Source organism: Lissotriton helveticus, chromosome 12, assembly GCF_964261635.1.
Source record: "Lissotriton helveticus chromosome 12, aLisHel1.1, whole genome shotgun sequence".
In the NCBI taxonomy this organism is placed as follows: domain Eukaryota; kingdom Metazoa; phylum Chordata; class Amphibia; order Caudata; family Salamandridae; genus Lissotriton; species Lissotriton helveticus.
In genome coordinates this window covers 603,662,465-603,682,817 of record NC_136073.1, presented here as the reverse complement: position 1 = coordinate 603,682,817, position 20,353 = coordinate 603,662,465, and the positions used below count along the sequence as shown (strand labels likewise).

General features: G+C 49.4%; 1 protein-coding gene across 1 annotated transcript in view; it reads left to right on the top strand.

Moving 5' to 3' along the window:
• Positions 1–19,583, top strand: part of LOC144799679 (coxsackievirus and adenovirus receptor homolog) — a 316,427-nt gene extending 296,844 nt beyond the window's left edge. The window contains exon 7 of the mRNA XM_078671161.1: positions 18,754–19,583. Coding sequence (XP_078527287.1) covers positions 18,754–19,063 — 310 coding nt within the window. The 3' untranslated portion in view covers positions 19,064–19,583. The remainder of the gene's footprint in view (positions 1–18,753) is intronic.
• The last annotated feature ends 770 nt before the right edge of the window (positions 19,584–20,353 follow it).

Sequence of the window (20,353 nt, the reverse complement as noted above, 5' to 3'; positions counted from 1 at the left end):
GGGGGAAAATGCGGGTGATTGGTTTGGGCGACCTGAGAGGGCTGACAAAACAGTCATTGTGCACTTAAGAGGGTAGTACCCTCCTCCCGGGGCGTGGCTTGGACGCCGGAGGGAATGGCAGCGTGAGCCCGGAGCTCCGCGCCCGATCCCCAAGAATATCCTGAAAATACGAGCGGTGCCCACGTGGACGACACTAATCACGCTGTGGTGACAGGGAATATTAGAAGCGGCACCCCGGGGGCTGAGAGAGGTGCCCTATCAGCGCCGCATTGACCCGAGCGGGGAGTCGAACAAGTTCGGAGAAGGCGGAGGCCCAACATGGCGGACGCAGCCGTGGCTAGCGCCCGCAAGCATTGAACCCCGGCGATACATGGTACGACCAGAAGCGGGTCGCACGGAAGAGCTGGGGGAGCGCCAGCGATCTGCCCGGCTGAGGGAGCGGAGGGGGCCAGCGCTCGGTGACACGCGCTTTCGGACCCGACCCCACAGCCGCTTAACAGTGCCGATGCAATTTTAAAATGGCGGCTGAGCTCTACGCCGCGAACAGAGGGAGACGGCGAGGAGACCGAGGAACCGAGAAGAGGCATTGAGTTCTGCAAGCAGTGAAACATCCAGGCCACCGCTCGCACACAAGGAGTGAGGACAGCCCGTCCAGGCCGAAGTAAGTGCCCACGGGGTCGAGGGGACACGCTCGAAGCAGCTGGGCGCAGCCCCAGGAAGAGGGAGAGTATCCTCTGCAACGAGGCGGAGAATCGTATGAGACTCGGCGGTTTGAGCGGGGACCTCTGAGCCTGGGGATCGCGCCTCCCAGCAGGGAAGTGCTGCTTGCGCGTACCCCAAAGTCCGGTTGCGGTGGCCTTGTACCACACCACTGTGAGGAGAAGGAAGATCAAAGGTGTGGCGCACTGGGGACTCAGCCGAGCGGAAGTCGGGAAATATTGTGCCCGATTGACTGCGGAAGGGAAAGCGATCTGCTCGGTCCTATGGAGGACAGAGACCCCGCAGCCTGAAATACCTGAGAGCGAGCCCTGAGCCTACAACTGCACTAAGCTGACGGTGTGCACTTTGGAGCTGATAGGGGCATGATGATCGGCGCTCCCCACAGGAAACTGTCCGTGAGAGACTGACACAGAACCGCCACAGGGCAGGAATCCGGAAACAATACCGAGCTGATATTAGCTGTCGTTGAGGACCCGTGGACATCCCAGTGGGGCGACCCCGCAAGCCCTGAACGCGATCATAAAATGCGGTTGAGCCATATAATTGACCCAGCGGGGCAGATGAGGGGTGCTGAGAGGCAGAGCACATATACCCAGAGTAATAATTAGCGCCCCACGGAACCCACCTAAGGTGCTGACACAGAGCCGGATACCTGCCCAGGCTTGGAACCACCCTGCTGCGAAGCGCCAAGTGGGCATCAGACATGGGCTGAAGAAGGAGGCGCTAGAGAACCACAGTTGAGCGAGGACGACTGATCTGGCAGACCTTTCTTGACGGGGTACTGCTGGAGTTGCAGAGGCGATAATCCCAAGATTGGGGACTCACCGGACCCACTGGAGGCCCTGGCTGCACACCCCCACGCTGCCCGAGATTGCGGACTCCTCCTTCGCACTGAGGTACTGAATGGTTCGACGGTTGCACTAGCATGATGGGGCGGAACAAGGGGAAGGTCGACGAGGCCGCAAGCTCGGAAATGCCGGCAGGCTCTGTCCCGGGGCCTGCGGACCTGCAACAACTCCAAGACCGGATTCTGGAGGCCATTGCGGCAACGAAGGACGCCTTGCAGCACGACATCGCTCAAGTGGCGACGGGGCTGGGGCTCCTTCGTGCAGACCATACCAAACTTAAAGACAGGGTCAAGGATACGGAAGACTCCCTGCGGAAACTGACCCCTGCTCACAAAGCAATGGAGATGAAATTGGCGGACGCACTGGATCGAATACAATCGCTGGAAAGAAGAGCAGAGGATGCCGAAAACCGAAGTAGGCGCAACAACGTTCGCTTGGTGGGCCTGCCTGAGAAAACAGAAGAGGGTGACATGGTTGGCTACCTGGACAAGTGGTTTAAATCGGAAGTTGCACCAGAAGGCTTATCGCCTTTCTTCACGCTTGAACGTGCACATCGTGTCCCGGCTGGGTCTCCCAAACCAGGCCAGCCACCCAGACCGGTGGTAATTAAGTTGCTACACTACAAGGACAGGGACTTGCTCCTCCAGAGGGCCCGCGACGCGGGTCCGTTTCAGGTAGCTAATAGCAAAGTGACACTGTTCCCTGACTACACTTATGAGACACAGCGGCTACGTGCCTCCTTCTTGTCCATAAAACGAGAACTCAGAACTGAAGGCATACAATACTCCCTGCTCTTCTCAGCCAAGCTAAGGGTGGTGTTGGACGGCAAGATGCACTTCTTTACCACATCAGCGGACGCTTGGGCCTGGTGGGATACGTACAAGGCGGGCACGGATGGAGCTAAAGTCAGGGAAGACACGGAACGGCGCCTACCACAACAGCGGAAATCACAGAGACTCCGCAGGCGACAACAGGGATCCCGGAAGCCTTCGGTGTCACAAACGGAAGAGGAGACGAGAGCAGCGCTGCAAGCAGTAGTGGAACTGTCGGGAACTGCCACAGACCCGTCGCAACGGGGCACGGACACAGAAGGCCACGTCACAGGCTCGGAAACGGACCAGTTGGAAGTCAACAGTATCAAAGGCTTGATAGTGGCGCCACAGACATCGGAGGAAATCCTGGAGAACTGATGCGAGAACTGAGCGAGATGGATCCTTACGGTAACTGGGGGGAACTATGCTAAAAGATAGGACTATGTCTTGCGCCACAAGTCGTTCCACCGGGACTAGTTATAAGGGGATCATGAGGGCGGGGGCGTAGGGCTGGCGCAGCCGCCTTCGGATCTAGAGTTGCGCCCTGTTGGCCCATAAGGCTACCACAGTGACGACTGTGATATAGGTGGGAGGTTAAGTAGTTAATTTGTGTTTGGATGGGAGCTGATAGAGCGATATTGGGTCCTGTCCTGGGGGGGGGGGGAGAGTTGACTGTGGGGAACTTACTTCATTGGGGGTTGATTGTTCTGGTTCCGGGGACAAGTTGGGGAGACGCCACCACCCACGCAGGGGTCTGGGATTGTTTCACACTGCACCAGCTGCCATGGGACAATGGCTAATATGGGAACGTTGAGATGTATAACCTGGAACGTGAGGGGGTTACACACAATGACAAGGAAACTGCAAACACAACAATGATGGACAGAATGTGGATCAATGTCACACATTCACTCCAGTCCAAAGATCTGGGCCCAAATCCATCGTTTTTCCACTCCACACCACCCTGGGTTAGGCAATGGCGATATGCAAATCAGCGCTGACCCTGTGCCCCATGGGAACAGTCCAGTCCGAACTACAAAAGCCATGTCCTTCCCAGAACGGAAACAAGCATCCGAGGACCGGCCCGGTTTCGAGGTAACACCTCTCATCAGCCCGGCTAGCTTGATTCCAGTGGTGTGGAGTGCCTGGGACTCACGTCTGAGCATCCCCAGTACACTTAGAGCGGTAACTGCAAACACAACAATGATGGACAGAATGTGGATCAATGTCACACATTCACCCCAGTCCAAAGATCTGGGCCCAAATCCATCGTTTTTCCACTCCACACCACCCTGGGTTAGGCAATGGCGATATGCAAATCAGCGCTGACCCTGTGCCCCATGGGAACAGTCCAGTCCGAACTACAAAAGCCATGTCCTTCCCAGAACGGAAACAAGCATGCGAGGACCGGCCCGGTTTCGAGGTAACACCTCTCATCAGCCCGGCTAGCTTGATTCCAGTGGTGTGGAGTGCCTGGGACTCACGTCTGAGCATCCCCAGTACACTTAGAGCGGTGACTGTTCCCATGGGGCACAGGGTCAGCGCTGATTTGCATATCGCCATTGTCTAACCCAGGGTGGTGTGGAGTGGAAAAACGATGGATTTGGGCCCAGATCTTTGGACTGGGGTGAATGTGTGACATTGATCCACATTCTGTCCATCACTGTTGTGTTTGCAATTACCGCTCTAAGTGTACTGGGGATGCACAGACGTGAGTCCCAGGCACTCCACACCACTGGAATCAAGCTAGCCGGGCTGATGAGAGGTGTTACCTCGAAACCGGGCCGGTCCTCGGATGCTTGTTTCCGTTCTGGGAAGGACATGGCTTTTGTAGTTCGGACTGGACTGTTCCCATGGGGCACAGGGTCAGCGCTGATTTGCATATCGCCATTGTCTAACCCAGGGTGGTGTGGAGTGGAAAAACGATGGATTTGGGCCCAGATCTTTGGACTGGGGTGAATGTGTGACATTGATCCACATTCTGTCCATCACTGTTGTGTTTGCAATTACCGCTCTAAGTGTACTGGGGATGCTCAGACGTGAGTCCCAGGCACTCCACACCACTGGAATCAAGCTAGCCGGGCTGATGAGAGGTGTTACCTCGAAACCGGGCTGGTCCTCGGATGCTTGTTTCCGTTCTGGGAAGGACATGGCTTTTGTAGTTCGGACTGGACTGTTCCCATGGGGCACAGGGTCAGCGCTGATTTGCATATCGCCATTGTCTAACCCAGGGTGGTGTGGAGTGGAAAAACGATGGATTTGGGCCCAGATCTTTGGACTGGGGTGAATGTGTGACATTGATCCACATTCTGTCCATCACTGTTGTGTTTGCAATTACCGCTCTAAGTGTACTGGGGATGCTCAGACGTGAGTCCCAGGCACTCCACACCACTGGAATCAAGCTAGCCGGGCTGATGAGAGGTGTTACCTCGAAACCGGGCCGGTCCTCGGATGCTTGTTTCCGTTCTGGGAAGGACATGGCTTTTGTAGTTCGGACTGGACTGTTCCCATGGGGCACAGGGTCAGCGCTGATTTGCATATCGCCATTGTCTAACCCAGGGTGGTGTGGAGTGGAAAAACGATGGATTTGGGCCCAGATCTTTGGACTGGGGTGAATGTGTGACATTGATCCACATTCTGTCCATCACTGTTGTGTTTGCAATTACCACTCTAAGTGTACTGGGGATGCTCAGACGTGAGTCCCAGGCACTCCACACCACTGGAATCAAGCTAGCCGGGCTGATGAGAGGTGTTACCTCGAAACCGGGCCGGTCCTCGGATGCTTGTTTCCGTTCTGGGAAGGACATGGCTTTTGTAGTTCGGACTGGACTGTTCCCATGGGGCACAGGGTCAGCGCTGATTTGCATATCGCCATTGTCTAACCCAGGGTGGTGTGGAGTGGAAAAACGATGGATTTGGGCCCAGATCTTTGGACTGGGGTGAATGTGTGACATTGATCCACATTCTGTCCATCACTGTTGTGTTTGCAATTACCACACAATGACAAGGAGACACAAAGTACACGCTTATTTGACCCGTAGGGAGGTCCATATTGCATTACTCCAAGAAACGCATCTGACGAAACAGGAAGGAGCTGCACTACAGCGCAGATGGAGAAGGCAAATGTTTAATACCACATACTCTGCGTTCGCTAGAGGAGTATTGATCTGGATCCGGGCGGGCACTCCATTTCAGGTGACTAGGCAAACAATCGACCCTTAGGGAAGGTATGTAGCGATAGAAGGTAAACTGAAAGGCAGGGATATAGCCTTATGTAGCGTATATGCACCAAACACTGACCAGTTGCCCTTCTTGACGCGTCTTTCTGGGGAGCTTGCACACTATTTAGCGGGCCCTGTTCTGATAGGAGGGGATTTCAACTCAGTTACGGATGTAAGTTGGATAGTCTCACCCACCGCTGAGAGATTCCCCAGTACACCGACTTACGAAAGGTAGACTTGACTGGCAGGGGAGATGGGGATTGATCGATGCTTGGCGCACACAACACCCAACGGAAAAAGACTACTCATACTTCTCTAGTCTGCAAGACTTACATGTTAGACTTGATGCGATGTTGTGCTCACCAACGGTGATGACGACGATCGCGCAAACTGAATATTTTACTAGGACGGTATCGGATCATAACCCCATGCTGATTACGATGGACTGGATGACCGAGCGCTCAGGCGTCCCAACATGGAAACTGCGACCTGAGACATTGGACGACCCACTGTTTCACGCAGCACTAGAGGAAGGGATCACACAATATTTTGCCGAAAATGACGGCACTACCACATCCAGGGCGACAGAATGGAACGTCTTCAAGGTCGTTCTCAGGGGCCAATGTATCGGGAAACACGCAGGAGTGCGGAAGGTGCTGCTAGGAGATCTGGATAAGGCGGAGGATAAACTGCGGGAGGCGGAAAAGGTGCGGCTGGGTCACCCAGAGCTACAGGGGGAGGTCAGCACAGCTAGAGAGGCCGTAGCGATTGAGGTGGAGCGCCTCCGTAGCTTTGATCACAGAGCATATACGCTGAGGGCGCATAATGAAGGGGATAAAGCTGGAACGCTGCTAGCGTGGTTGGCTAACCCCGCTAAGCGAAGCTCCCCGATCCTGCCTCTAGAGGGGGAAGGGGGACACATGATCTATACTCAGGCTGAAATCCTCCACAGCTTTCAGGGCTATTATGAAACGCTTTACAAGAGTGCACTTGAGGGACGAGAATGCGACATTGACGCTTTTTTTGAGGGGTCACGCCTCCCACAACTGGAGCAAGAACAGGTGGATGACCTGGGCAGAGACATAGAGCTAGGTGAGATTAGAGGGGCCGTGAAACGGATGGCTCGCAATAAAACGCCGGGCCTAGACGGCTTGCCTATAGAATTTTATAGTAAATACTTGGACCTGCTGGCACCGCGGCTCCAATCGGTATATAACGAGGCCAGAACTGCTGGCCGTTTGCCCCAATCCATGCGCGAGGCCTTAGTGATCCCCTTGCTGAAGCCAGGGAGAGAGAGCTGCAGCCCGGCTTCATATAGACCACTCTCTATGCTTACTACGGACTACAAAATTTTAAGTAGTATATTAGCAGCTAGACTATTGCGTCATATGCCCGGATTGATTCACAAAGATCAGTCTGGATTTATCCCTTCACGCAACACAACTATGAATGTCAAGAGACTTATATGACTGATAGATGACGATCACCCAGGGGTGAAGGCGCCTATGGTCTTGTCCATTGATATTGAGAAAGCGTTTGATAGCCTAGAATGGGAGTATTTATACAGAGTCATGGAACGCTTTGGCCTTGGAGGAGGTTATATAAAATGGACAGAAGTCTTGTACACATCGGCGGTGGCAAGAGTGCGAGTGGGGTCCCTCATTTCGCACCAGTACCCGGGGGAGCGCGGAACGCGGCAGGATTGCTCCCTGTCCCCCCTGCTCTTCGCCCTGGCGATTGAACCCCTAGCAGCTGAAATACGGAAGGGAATTCATTATGGGGGTATAGCCAGTAGGGGGAGCAACAGTTTATTTCCCTACACGCAGATGACTTATTGTTATTCCTCGAGGATGCGGATGAAGCATTGGAGGGAGCGGAGAGGCTTCTCTTGCGTTTCGGAGAGATCTCGGGCTTGAAAGTCAACTGGTCCAAGACATGTTTATTTCCTATGTGTCAGGGGGAGCTGCGCCATCGTCCCTTCCTCAAATGGGAGCCCACGTGCCTGAAATACTTAGGGGTCTACGTATACCACACGGCGACGGATATGCTAGACGGTAATGTGGGCCGCTGCGTGCGAGCGTTAAATGGGAGTACGGCCTTTTGGGCCACCCTGCCGCTTTCGGTGACCAGACAAATCTCTTTATTGAAAATGATTGCTCTGCCGCGCCTTCTCTATTATTTCCGCACGCTACCAGTGTGGATACCCAACCCCATTTTTCGACGCTTACAATCACAATTGATTTCGTTCCTCTGGGGCTCGGGTAGATGCAGAGTTGCGCTCAAAACGCTTATCCGCCCGAAGGACGAGGGAGGCCTAGCGGTCCCAGACTTCGAGCTTTACCACCTCGCGGCTCAGCTGCAGCTCTTCACGCAGGAGGTGGCAAGAGTGTATCGCGGCCCGGAGGATGGGCGAGATGGGGGCACTCCGAGGCATGTCCTAGCTTATATTACCTTGCAGCAGAGGCTAACCCTGAGCGATTTAACACTTGAAGAACAGACATTTAGGTTCTGCTGGAACTGCTCCCAATGGCGGGCAGGTGTACGGCATCCATATGCACCTGAGATTCCTCTCGGAATGGTGACGGCGTTCCCCCATGGAGGGGACTGGTCGCAGTTGCAGCTCTGGGAAGACGCGGGGCTGCAAGTACTTGGCGACTTGTACGACGATGGTGTTTTAATACCGTATCAAACGCTACAAGAGCGGTTTGGCCTCCCGAGGGGAGGATTCCTGCTGCACGCTGCGGTGACCAGGGCTATAAAGGCGCACTGGAAAGGGGGGCTCTTGGAACCCACGACGACCATGGCATGTCAGTACACCATGATGGCGGCGGGAACTCATAAGGCTGTCACATGCCTGTATTCTAGGATGCTACGAGAGAACTTGCCGCCCTTGACAGTGCTAAAAGCCAAGTGGGAGGCTGATTTGAACAGGGAGATCCCTGAGACAGCTTGGGCGCAGATAGTGCGTCGAGCACGGAAGAGCACGAGGAACGCACGCTTCCAACAGATACACTTCTTTGTCCTCCATAGGGCCTATTTAACACCCGGCAAAATTAGGCAGTATTTTGGAGCGGCCGAGGCAGGGTGCCCCAGATGCGCTACAGAGGGGGCGGAACTGGTCTATATGTTTTGGTCCTGTCCTGACTTGGGTGATTATTGGCAGGCGGTTGGAGACACACTGAACGAGGTGACAGAGAGAAACCTACAATTTGATTTGGCTGCCAGTGTACTGCATTGGTTCCCACATACTCCCAAACATAAGATTACAAGTAAATGTATTGATATGGGCCTTCTCTTAGCTAAAAGGGAAATTACGAGACTTTGGAAAGCGAGAACGAGCCCTACATACAGGAGATGGATCAATGAGTTCTTGAAATGGGCGACTGCCGAAATCACACTAAGATACCAAGTAGCACGTCAGAGATCGGACGACAGGGCGCTAGTTGCAGCGGCTGCTTGGGAAACACTGGTGCAGGCCTTACGGGATAGATCGTTGCAAGACGATGGGGGACTTCAGACATTGGACGAGGACACTTCCCAAGTCACACCAGGCACATCACAAACTTAGACAACCATTAGCTCCTGGTGACACTAATAGATGTAGACCGTACGGACTCCAAGCATGGGTGGTGGGATCCAGGGAGGGTGGGGGGAAGTTGGGGTCAGTTTATCGGACCTGGGGGGTTAGGGAGGAAAATCAAAAGCAGACATGAGATCTCTCTGCGAAAGAGATACAACTACACTTGTGCTAACGTTTTTGACACTTCCCTGAGCAACGCCGCCCGACCTCCGGGTTGTGGGCTCCAAGGCTGTGTAAGGTGCTAGATAATGATAAATGAAAGAAGATGTCAAAGATGCCATGTTTATGTAGAAGTATTATGTATATCATTAGTCTGCAATAAAAACTACTTCTCAAAAAAAAAAGTAGTACCCTCCTCCACTGCTCTTCAGCCCCGCCCGCCCCATCACGCCAGCTGCCGCAGCAGGAGGCCAAAATAAAATGATAATAACGTTACGGTATTATCATTTTATGTTTTCCTTTCTTTTGCTGCATGAAGGCATTGGGGCGATGCTCCCCTGCCTTAACGGAGATGCCGCCACTGATCCAGAATGTTTCTGAGGTTGCATGCATGATCCAACGGGGTGGATAATGGGCTGAGGGCAGAGGGCCACCAGGTGTTGTCCCAAGGGGAGGGCTTGCTCCATAGATGATGACCTCGATCTTGTCCGAGTTGAGTCTCAGGCAGTTGTTTTTTATCCAGGTGGAGATGTTGGTCAAGGTGGTTTCGAAGTTGAGTCTTGTGGTGTCTGAGTCTTCTGAGGAGAGGATGAGCTGTGTGTCGTCAGCGCAGGAGATGATGTTGAGACCATAGGCCTGAGTGATGTTGGTCAGAGGTGCCATGGAGGTGTTGAAGAGAGCGGGGCTGAGGGAGAAGCCCTGGGGAACACCCCATATGATGTCTTTGGTGTGGAGGTGAAGAGTGGAAGCAGGATGCATTGACTTCGTCCAGAGAGAAAGGAGGTGATCCAGTCGAGTGCCTTGCCTTGGATGCTTATATGGTGGAGTCTGATAATGAGAGTGTGGTGAGAGAAGAGACCATGTCGAAGGCTGCCAAGAGATCGAGGAGGATGAGGGGGGCTGAACCACATTGGTGGAGAAGATGTCTGATGTCGTACGTGGCTGCGATCAGGGTGATCGCGGTGCTGTGGTTTGGTCGGAATCCTGTCAGGGAGGGGTCGAGCAGGTTGTTTTCTTCAAGGAGTTTTGGGGTTTGAGGTTGATGGACTTCTTTAAGACTTTGGCCGGCAAGGAGAGAAGTGATATGGGTCTGTAATTTTTTTGTTAGTTGGGGTTGGCTGAGGGTTTCTTCAAGAAGGGTTTGACTTCGGCGTGCTTCCAAGCATTGGGTTCGGTGGCCATAGTGATGGAAGTGTTGAGGAGTCTTTGCTTCCTAGGTTGTAGATGTGGTGAGGACATGAATCCGACGGGGATCCTGAGTGGATAGAGCTCATGATAGAGGTGGTGTCTTCTGGTGACAGTTACTTCCTTTTGGTGATTTGGTGGAGGGCGGAGTTGCTTGGGGTGCGAGGGTGGTTGAGGTTGGTGGGTTGGGGGTTGAAGTTGCTGTAGATGTCTGCAATTTTGCGGTGAAAGAAGTCTGCTAGAGTGTTGCAGAGGGCTTGGGAAGGGTGGATGGTGTTCTCAGTCGCAGAGGGGCAGGCGAACTCTTGGATTGATGTTGAAGAGTTCCTTAGTGTGGTTGGTGTTTGCCTATAAGCGGGCAGTGAGGGCTTCTTTGAGCTGGAGTGGTAACTGTTGAGGATGGGCTTCAAGGAGTTGCAGTTTGCAGGGCTCTTGTTGGCACTCCATAGTCTTTCCAGCTTCTTGCAGTGGCGTTTGAGGGTCGGAGCTTCTGAGGTGAACCAGCTGGCTTGTTTGGTGGTTCTTTGGCTGCAAGTGTTCTTCCGAGGGACTATGCTGTCAGCAAGGCAAGATATTATCCATCTAATATGTATCTGCCCCTGCCTAAAAATGAAACGCGTTGCTCTACTAAAAAAGGCTTTTAATGATAGAGGTATTCGAACTTGTAGATCTGCAATCATTAGAGGTCTTGGCACTACAGACCCGCAGATGACTTGTAAAATTATGACATTCCTATTGTTTTATGTGAAAAACTATGTGGCACTACAAGAACAATAATGTCTAGAAATTTAAAGGAACATAATAACAATGATGTTCAGAAACTTAATGCGATTTTATAAAAATGTTTAAAATGTTTTATACGTCACTAGCAGTAAAAAACATAATTTGACAATAATATGATGTTGTAGAAATTTGAACAAAATTTTTAAGTGGCCTCATGATAAGGATACCGCTATCGGTTTTTAGATCTAAATAATTAATATGTTTTTTAATACTTTTTTAAACCGTTCATATGGATACCATATTTGTACTATGACATTGTTATGGTTTTAAATAACTTAAACAATAAAGACTTTACAGAATGTCAGCAGTTGAGGTAATCCAGTTAGAAAAATTCAGGATTTCAAGTTCGAGAGAGTCTGTGGGGTGAGGTCTGGTTTCATTCAGGGTGGTGGTCCAGAGTGTTTTGGTGACTTTGTTCCAGTTGCATCAGGGAAAAGTGAGGTGTCTTGTAAGGGTTTCCAGCACATCATCAATGAAGAAGTGAACAATGCTGTGGTCTGTCTAGGTCAGCTCAGTGATGTGGGAGAATTTTGTGTGGTCGTTGGTGAAGAAGATGGGGTACAGGGTGTGTCCTGTGCTGTAAGTGGGGGCGGTGACTAGTTGAGCAAGGCTAATGATGCTCATGTTTTCGAGAAGCGATGAGGTATTGAAGTCAGTGGGGTCTTTGAGGTGGAAGTTGAGGTCACTCAGGAATATGTAGTGATTGGAGCCTATCACTAGAGGAGCAATAAAGTTGGGGATGGCGTTGCAGTAGTTGGTGCGGGGACCTGGAGGTCTGTAGGCAAGGGTTCCTCTGATGGTGGTTGTGGCATTTGGTTTGATCTGGAAGTTGAGGTGTTCCATTATTGATATGGTGTCGTTATCCAGGGTTATGTAGTCGAGGGAGTCTTTGTGGATGATGGAGATGCCTCGGCCTGGTTTATAGAGGCGGTTGTGACGGATCATCTTACATCCAGGGGGCGTAGCAGTGGCGATGTTGGGTGCGGACGAGGGGGTGAGCCAGGTTTTGGTGATGAACATCCTATCAAATGCGAGTGTAGTTACGCTGTCTCATACCTCCACGTTAGGTAAAGAGCAGTGGAGCTGAGGTCTTTGGAAGGATGTCCGAGGTGGGTTGGTGTCTGAGGCGAGTTGGTGGTAGCGGGGTTCTGGCTGCCCTTCCTATCCCTGGTTGTAAGGACCTGAAGTCAACAGGAGGAACATAATATAAACAGTAATCCAAGGGCCCTATTTACTACATAGGGTTCTTAGAGCCTAGCCTGTAGTTTACATACCTTACCCTTCACCTTATTTGCAAGTAAGACGCTGTTCAGGGACTATGAGCGGGACAGGGTTCACACCTATGTTGCCATTGGAGGATTGAAGAGCACATAATGCCTCTTTCCCTAACCCCGAGAAAAACAAAAGTGATTAGTGAAATGCCTAAATTAAGCTCAGTGAATGGGCTTATCTGTTCCACATAGGGCTGGTCTCTGTTGAGAGTGACATAGAGGTAAAAAACACTAAGGGGTCCATTATAATGTCGGGCGGATTTCCTCCGCCAGGCTGGCGGTGGCTACCGCCAGCCTGGCGGAGAAAATCCGCCCGACATCATCAGCCCAATTCCCCCCTGCCAGATTTGGATGGCGGGAGGGACCGCGGCGGTGGGAAACACCGCCCGCCTGTTTTCCGCCCCAGTCGCCTAGCGGCCGGGGCGGAAAACCAGTAACATGGTGGCGGTGTCTTTTAGACACCGCCTGCGGTATTACTATGGGCTGTGCACAATGCATTGCCGCCACGGAAAGGCATGCGGAGACTCCCTGCGGGGGCCCCTTGCGGGCCCCCTGGGAGTCCGTGGCTTGGGGGGTGCACATGGGGGGTACCTATGGTACCCCCCGCATTTCAAAGTGCAACATGGCAGGCACCGCGTGGTGCCTGTCATGTTGCACTTTGAAAAGCACAACATGCACTTTTACCATTGCGGCGGGCGGAGATTCCTGCTCCGTCCGCCACAATGGTATGCATACAGGATGCGCCCGCCTGTGTGGCGGGCGCATCCTAATGCCATTTTCGGGACCCCCGCACTTTTAGCGGACGGTCCACTACTCCGTTAGGGTGGCGGGCGGGCCGCCCGCCATCCTAATGGACCCCTAAGGATTGAAATGCAGCCCGAGTAATTATAATGTGGCTGAGATTAACTCAAGCATTTCAGAAATGTCCTCTTTCTTTTCCTCAGTCCTACTTCGCCTATTCCTGCCATTCCAATGAATTTACATCCCTAACACTGAGGACATTTGGTTGTATACTATTACCTTGAACACTATTCCACCCCATAACTTTATTTTGTCTCATCTGCTTTTTTCAATCTTTCCCTCAGCAAATTCAGAACATTGAACCACACTTTACTTTGTCCCCTTTCATTCATTCTTACATTACTTCAGCCCTATCACTTAGCCTAAACTTTACGTTCTTTCTTAACCTAATCCAAAATAATGCAAAATGAAAATAAAGGGGCATATTACCAACAACTAGCGATAATTATCGCTATGTTGGCTTAGCGGCAATATTTTTATCGCCGAGCTGCGGCGATTTTTATCGCTTATGAACCTTGCTACTATCAAGGTTTATCTCCTAAGCGATAAAAATCGGCCGAAATGCATGAATATCGCTGAAAAGTCAGCGATATTCATGCATTACCGAGCTAATGCTCTTAGCCATGTTATCCACCTACCATTGGATAACATGGCTAAGAACTGCTCAGGGGCAGGTGTTAGCTTTTGGAGATATTCGCGCTTAGCGCGAATATCTCCAAAAGTTGGTAATAGGAGATAGCGATGTTAGCGACTGTTTCCAGTCGCTAACATCTTGGCACACCCACTTTGCATGTCATTAGTGATAAATTTCACTGACATGCAAAGCGGGGCCCAAGATGGTCGCTATCTCCTACTAGCTGTCGCTAACTGGTGTTAGCGACAGCTAGGTAATAGGGAGATAATTTTATCTCCGCTTTCTTGGCTTTTAAAGCCAAAAAAGCGGAGATAAACCCCCTTGATAATATGTCCCAAAGTGTTTATTAGTCCAACGGTATGTGGTGCTGCACTTATGGCCAGTGATCAAATGGGCAACAGTAGGTAGGGTCCGACTGACCTATAGGGCATTCAGGCACGCCCGATGGGCTGGTCTGCCAGGTCAGTGTGTGGGCTCTTTTATTGGCTGTTTGTGGACTTGTCTTATGGTTTGCTGGGCTGTTTTTTTTTTACAGTTGAGTTTCTTAATAATAAAACAAACTGTTTGCAGCAAGCCAAAATCCATGGAGTCCTCGATACCTTATAAACATGTATACTGAATGTCTTTAGAAGTTTTAAACTGCCCCACTTTGCAAACATGAGGCACTTTTTTAGCTATGCTATTTATTAATACAATTCACCCAGGACTAACCTGGCAATAGGCTGAACTTCTAATGGGCCCTTGGCCTGGTCCTTGGGGAAACCCAAGGAGAAAGAAATGAAACCTAAGGTCACAAGATCATTATCCCGAAAACGATTTAAAGAAATATTTTAAAGGGCCTGACCAGCAAGGGGAATGTTATACCTTCATTATCTCAACGCAGACCATATTTGCAGAATCAGTGATGGGATTTATAATATAAATTATTCACAGAACTACACTTCTGGCTAAAGAGGCACCAGGTACATTATTGAAACATTGAGATCCAAACCAGTTCAAAGTATTCAACTGTAACCTCTTGGCCAGTGCTTAATTTGTAAAAATATAAGTGCCAGGGCTCTAGTCACCAGGCTACTTCCACTTGTGTTGCCCATTACCGCTGTCAATTACAGTGACAGCATAACTAATAAGTAACAGTCCTACAAGTGTGATCATTTAAGGACCCAAAAGTTAGTTGAAAGAATGGCTATGGCAGTGGGTATTAGTCGTACTTAATGTATATTGAAATAATAAACAATAGTTGTACTCATCTCTGAATTCACAAAACAGCACCACCATGTGGCAGACTGTAAAAGGTACCAGTGCTGACAATTGAGTGCCGATACTGAGCACCAGAAAACCCTGGCTCAAATTAAGCACTACTCTTGGATCTGACCAGTGATCTCGATTCGGATGCAGCCAGAAGTTGGTGCCCGCATAATGAATATAACTTGTATGAAAATACTGCATATACCCAGCAGTTTATCCTACACAAGGAAGCAATGTTCAAACCTGCTTATTTATGAGATCGTTTATTAGGAAGCCCACTGGGGAGATTCGCAGACGAGGGCATGAGTGACCATGGGTGAGATGACAGGTACTATTGCGCTTAGGCACATTAGTGGCTCATCCAGGAGCCCTGAGGGGGTTGGTAAATCTATAGCCCAAACTAAAGTGTAGTGCCTGTTTTCTCTGCTCCCGGACACTGGATATGGTCTTATCTTAACACTTTTCCAAGAACCCTCCCCATGCCACTAAGTTCAAGCACTACGAACTCTACCACCTGCAGGCCAGTAATGGTTTTGATGTCAGAATGAGGGCAAAAATGGGCAATGCTGCTGCTTATACACTCTTCATGGACATGGGTACTGCTGCAAGCTAATGGTTGTAATGGATGTAGTGTTAAATGCCCCCCCCCAGACCTATATTTACAACATATGCTATTTTAATCGGTGTATTTGGAAAAAGGTTCTATGATCTGGATTCCTTGTCTCCACTTATCCAAATATCTCCCATCTACGGCACCTGGAAAGGCATAGGTGTTCACAGTACTCACTTCCTCTGCAGTGACTCACATTTTGCTAACTCCTATGATATGTGTGGTATTGCCACCCCATTCAAGAAAATGACTCTACCATTATTGTCATGAAGTGCCAAACTTCAATGAGCCTTGAAGTCCATGCTGAGCAAAGATATAAAGTAATTGTTGCAAACGTCAGTTTTGTAACCTAGAGCTGCATTTCTAATGGAGTAGGGCGTTTCATCTCGGGAGGAAGTGTGAAATACAGAGAATTTGTCAGTGGAATTTCCTCCACGTCAGGGCGAGTATTTGGGGGGGGTCGCAACAGTGGTGGATTGTAACCTCTAACCTTCTCCTCTAAATCAAGGATATGAAAGGTCACAGTCATTCTACTGAGTAGAGGGATGTTAAAAAAAACTAGACTCAGCACTTTTTATGGTTTATCATCTTAACAAGGGATTTCTGAGCACCAGCTCAGCGCACCCTGGCCCTGATTCTGAAAGCCATTTACCGCCATAAGTTTGCACTCAGCCTACATCTAAGGGGAATTTTGATAGGCTTAAATGGTTTTGTTACATGGAAATTGTCTCCTGCAAGTGAAGAAACATCCACAGTCGTAACTCCTACACAAGGGAGAGTGTGGCAATGCATAGTCATCCTTGTACGTTTGAATGCCTATGAAAGTTATGTTTGTGGCCGTTCACAAAGTCCTATTCCAGACGTTGCCATCATGGAAATGGTCAGAGATTTACGCTAGCAACAGGTTCGAGTTACTCCCCTTCCAAGGTGGGAAAGGGCACTGATCATTCATTGGCTAAGTAAAGCGGGAGGGGGTTTCTCCATGGGGGGACATATTTCAACACTGGAGAAAAAAATATATGCATTTACGTATTGTGATGCAATTTAACAGTACTTTATTGTACACGGTGTGCAATTACCCAATGTTGAAAAATTGACGCATAATGTTGCCAGCAGTACGCATGGAACTTCACAGGGTTACTACTGAGAATCTTGTGAATTACCAAAAAGTGTAAAGGTAAGTTCAAATGCACTTGTGACTCTTCGCACATACTTTTTACACGTATTTGTCAAACTGGCACTGCATTGGACGATTCTACTACATGTGAGTAGCGTACTAGAAGTTGCTGTGACAAATGCATGTACCCTCGTTGGTAGCCTCGTGCAACACACAGTCGAATGTAAAAAAAGAAAGAAAATGAAACAAGCATTGGCATAGCCAATAGGTCTCGCTTGTGGGACCTTATAAGTATTTAGTTACAAGGATATTGTGCTGCAAAACAAAATACTTATAAGGTCCCACAAGCGAGACCTATTGGCTATGCCAATGCTTGTTTTTAGAGCGAACTACAGCTCTCCGGACAGAGGTTCTGGGCTTGTTGCTTAATTTTTCTACAATGTGCCTGGTCCCAAATGGACACTGCTTTTAAAGCAGGCAGCTTAATTAGAAATGTATTGTCCATTGTGTTCCAATGTCTCTCTTTCTAGGAAGGCCAACAAGTAAGCGCTAAACGTGGCAGCCACGTCAACACATCAAAACACCACACCATGTACCATATCACTGCAAGATGGCTTTCCACGTTTTCAACTGCAAGCATACACTTTAGGCAGCGTCATTTTCCTTTTATCTAATTTTAATCTTACAGTTCGCCTTCCATATGCTTGTTGAGTTTGTGTGTTTTATTATAGATGGGTTAGTGGATGAGTGCAAGAATATGTCTGTCGATGGTCCCCATCTGAGTGCGTACATACCTATTGGCATTGCCAGTTCTTGTTCGGTTTCCGGACGGAAGGCTGGAGTAGCCCACCGGAGTTCACACGGAAATTAACAGGAAATTAAAGTGGAAGAGGGAGGTGAAACCTCTGTGCAGACACATGCGGCAGAATAAGCTCTGCATTACTTATGCTCGTGATTACGTCAGTCTACTTAAAACAGCAAGATCTCAGGGGCTCGCTTGTGCGCTTGTTTTTGTGCCAGTGCGCACATAATTACATTGTTTTAGAACACAAATGTATTTCCTTTCAAAGAATAGCTGGCTTGAAACGTAGTCCATGTGAAAAAGAATAGCTAATGTTGCAACTACTCTGCAGCGACTGGGCAGTGTGAATACTTCTAGATTAGCATACTACGGCTAACGGGTCATCTGGAGGTTAGGGGAGAAAAGCAGTCATCCGGTAACATTTTTAAGCTGTCCAAGTCAACCATGGCAGAGTTGCTTAGACTCGGCTAGGATGTTGAAATGCACACTACCTTGCTGTGTGAGCGCACGCTGGGCGAAGCCCTTTGATGTGCTGTGAGCGGCCGGAATGAATCATTAGGGGAGGAGAAGCGTGAAAGTGAAAGTAGGGCCGGCCGTGTGAGCGCATGCTGGGCGAAGCCCTTTGATGTGCTGTGAGCGGCCGGAATAAATCATTAGGGGAGGAGAAGCGGGAAAGTGAAAGTAGGGCCGGCCTGCGGCCGGCCGTGAATGCGCGTGCATGTTGCTCACGTGGTTCACATGAACGGCAAGAAAACGCCATGAAAACGCCAGCAAAAAGCTGGTGGTTTCATGATGTTTTCGCCGCTTGAATTCTCGCTCCGCTCGATGCGCATGCGCGCATCGATAGGTCGCGAGACCTAAAAATAGAAGACTGCAAAAAACGCATAAAGATGGTAAACAAGAGGCAGGGAGATGTCAACATAATGGAAAGAGCTGACGTAAACTGTGTCTTTTCTTCACAGGGAGGATGTATTAGCTCCCCCGAGCAACAACAACAGTCGCGCCAGCAGCGTACGCACCGCCATGGGTTACCGCTCCCACAACATCAGCTATTCCCTGCGCCGGATTTACGACCAGGCCCCCAAAGAAGAGGCGAGTGCACCTCCGCTGGCTGGCAGCAAGAGGCCACCGAGCGAGGAATATGAAAGTGATGGCCCTGATCTGGTGGCCACCGTCCCTGGGCCAACCCGCCTCGCCCCGTACAATATCAGCCGGGTCGGGGGAGTCCCGGTGATGGTGCCAGCGCAGGCCCGGGAGGGGTTCATCGTTTAATGTCTAGTGGACAGGAGCCCGGGCAAAAGGACACGCAGTGGTCATCGTCAATTGCATTTTATAAGTGGGATGATTCAGCCCCAAAGCAGGGGGGTTGTAATTCAAGAAAGCCATCGTTATCTTTGCATAGCAGGCGCCTGAAACACAGTCTAAGTGCTAAAAATGATAACAGGTGTTATATTTCCCAACTCGATGGCATTATGTATTGACTGAAAAAGGCAGAAACGATGAGTGAGTTTCTTCTGAGATTCATCCGCCTGCAAGAGGTGTGTTAACGCATTGACCTATCTTACTAGCTATACAGGACAACTTGCTGTTCACTGTCAAAGCCTCCACGAATCGATAATCAGCCATGAAGAAGAAATGCTGAGTCATGGAAAAATGATCAAGTTATATAAATGGAAACTGTTGTAGATGATTAAACAATAATCTCTCCATTTGTAAAGGAAGGGGGAAGTCAGCTACTCCAACTTTTTGGTGATATTTTAAGATGTACAATAAAGCTGAAGGTTGTGTTTCAGATTGAATTATTTCATTTTTACAACACTAATCACCCGACTGAAGCAAAATCTCAGTTAAAACATTAGTGAGTCGGAGCTAATGGATGTAATGGGAGGGCTTGGAGTTTTTCATAGTGTTTGATATATATATATATAAATTACAAAGAGTCGTTTGTTTGCTAGTATGATTCGTATGTTTTAAAAGCACTGGTTTTTTTTTTATACAACACGTATTTCAACAATATACTGTTCCATGTACTCAGCTGCCAAGAGATTTAGTGGAGAAACAGAACCTATATAACACAGTGTCTCCTCAGCAACTTTGCACAACTAAGCTAATTTGGGCACTTGCCAGTTGCTCTACATATTTTATGGTTTTGTATAACAAAATGAAATTTCTAATCAAACGAGATAATTTTGGCACTTGCCCATTATTATGTCTAATGTGTAAAGTTTATAAATGAAAATGGATTGTGAGGTAACCATGTATATGAGACAGTATTGTAAACTCTGAGGTCTGTTCTCTATGCCCATGTTCGAAGGGGAGGAGCTTGCAATGCTTTGAACAGTATTTATTCACAATGGTGGTCACGACATGTCATGTGATCAAGTCCGGGGGTTACCGGACAAAACGCGTCATGTTTGCATTAAGGGAAGAATAAAAGCACTTTTATAATCTACTTGCCGTGTGGTCCGCGTCCTGATTTAGAGCCGTCTTGGAGGCAGTGAGGTCGGGAGTTCGTGAGGCTATATATAAATATATATATATATATATATATATACGTTCCAA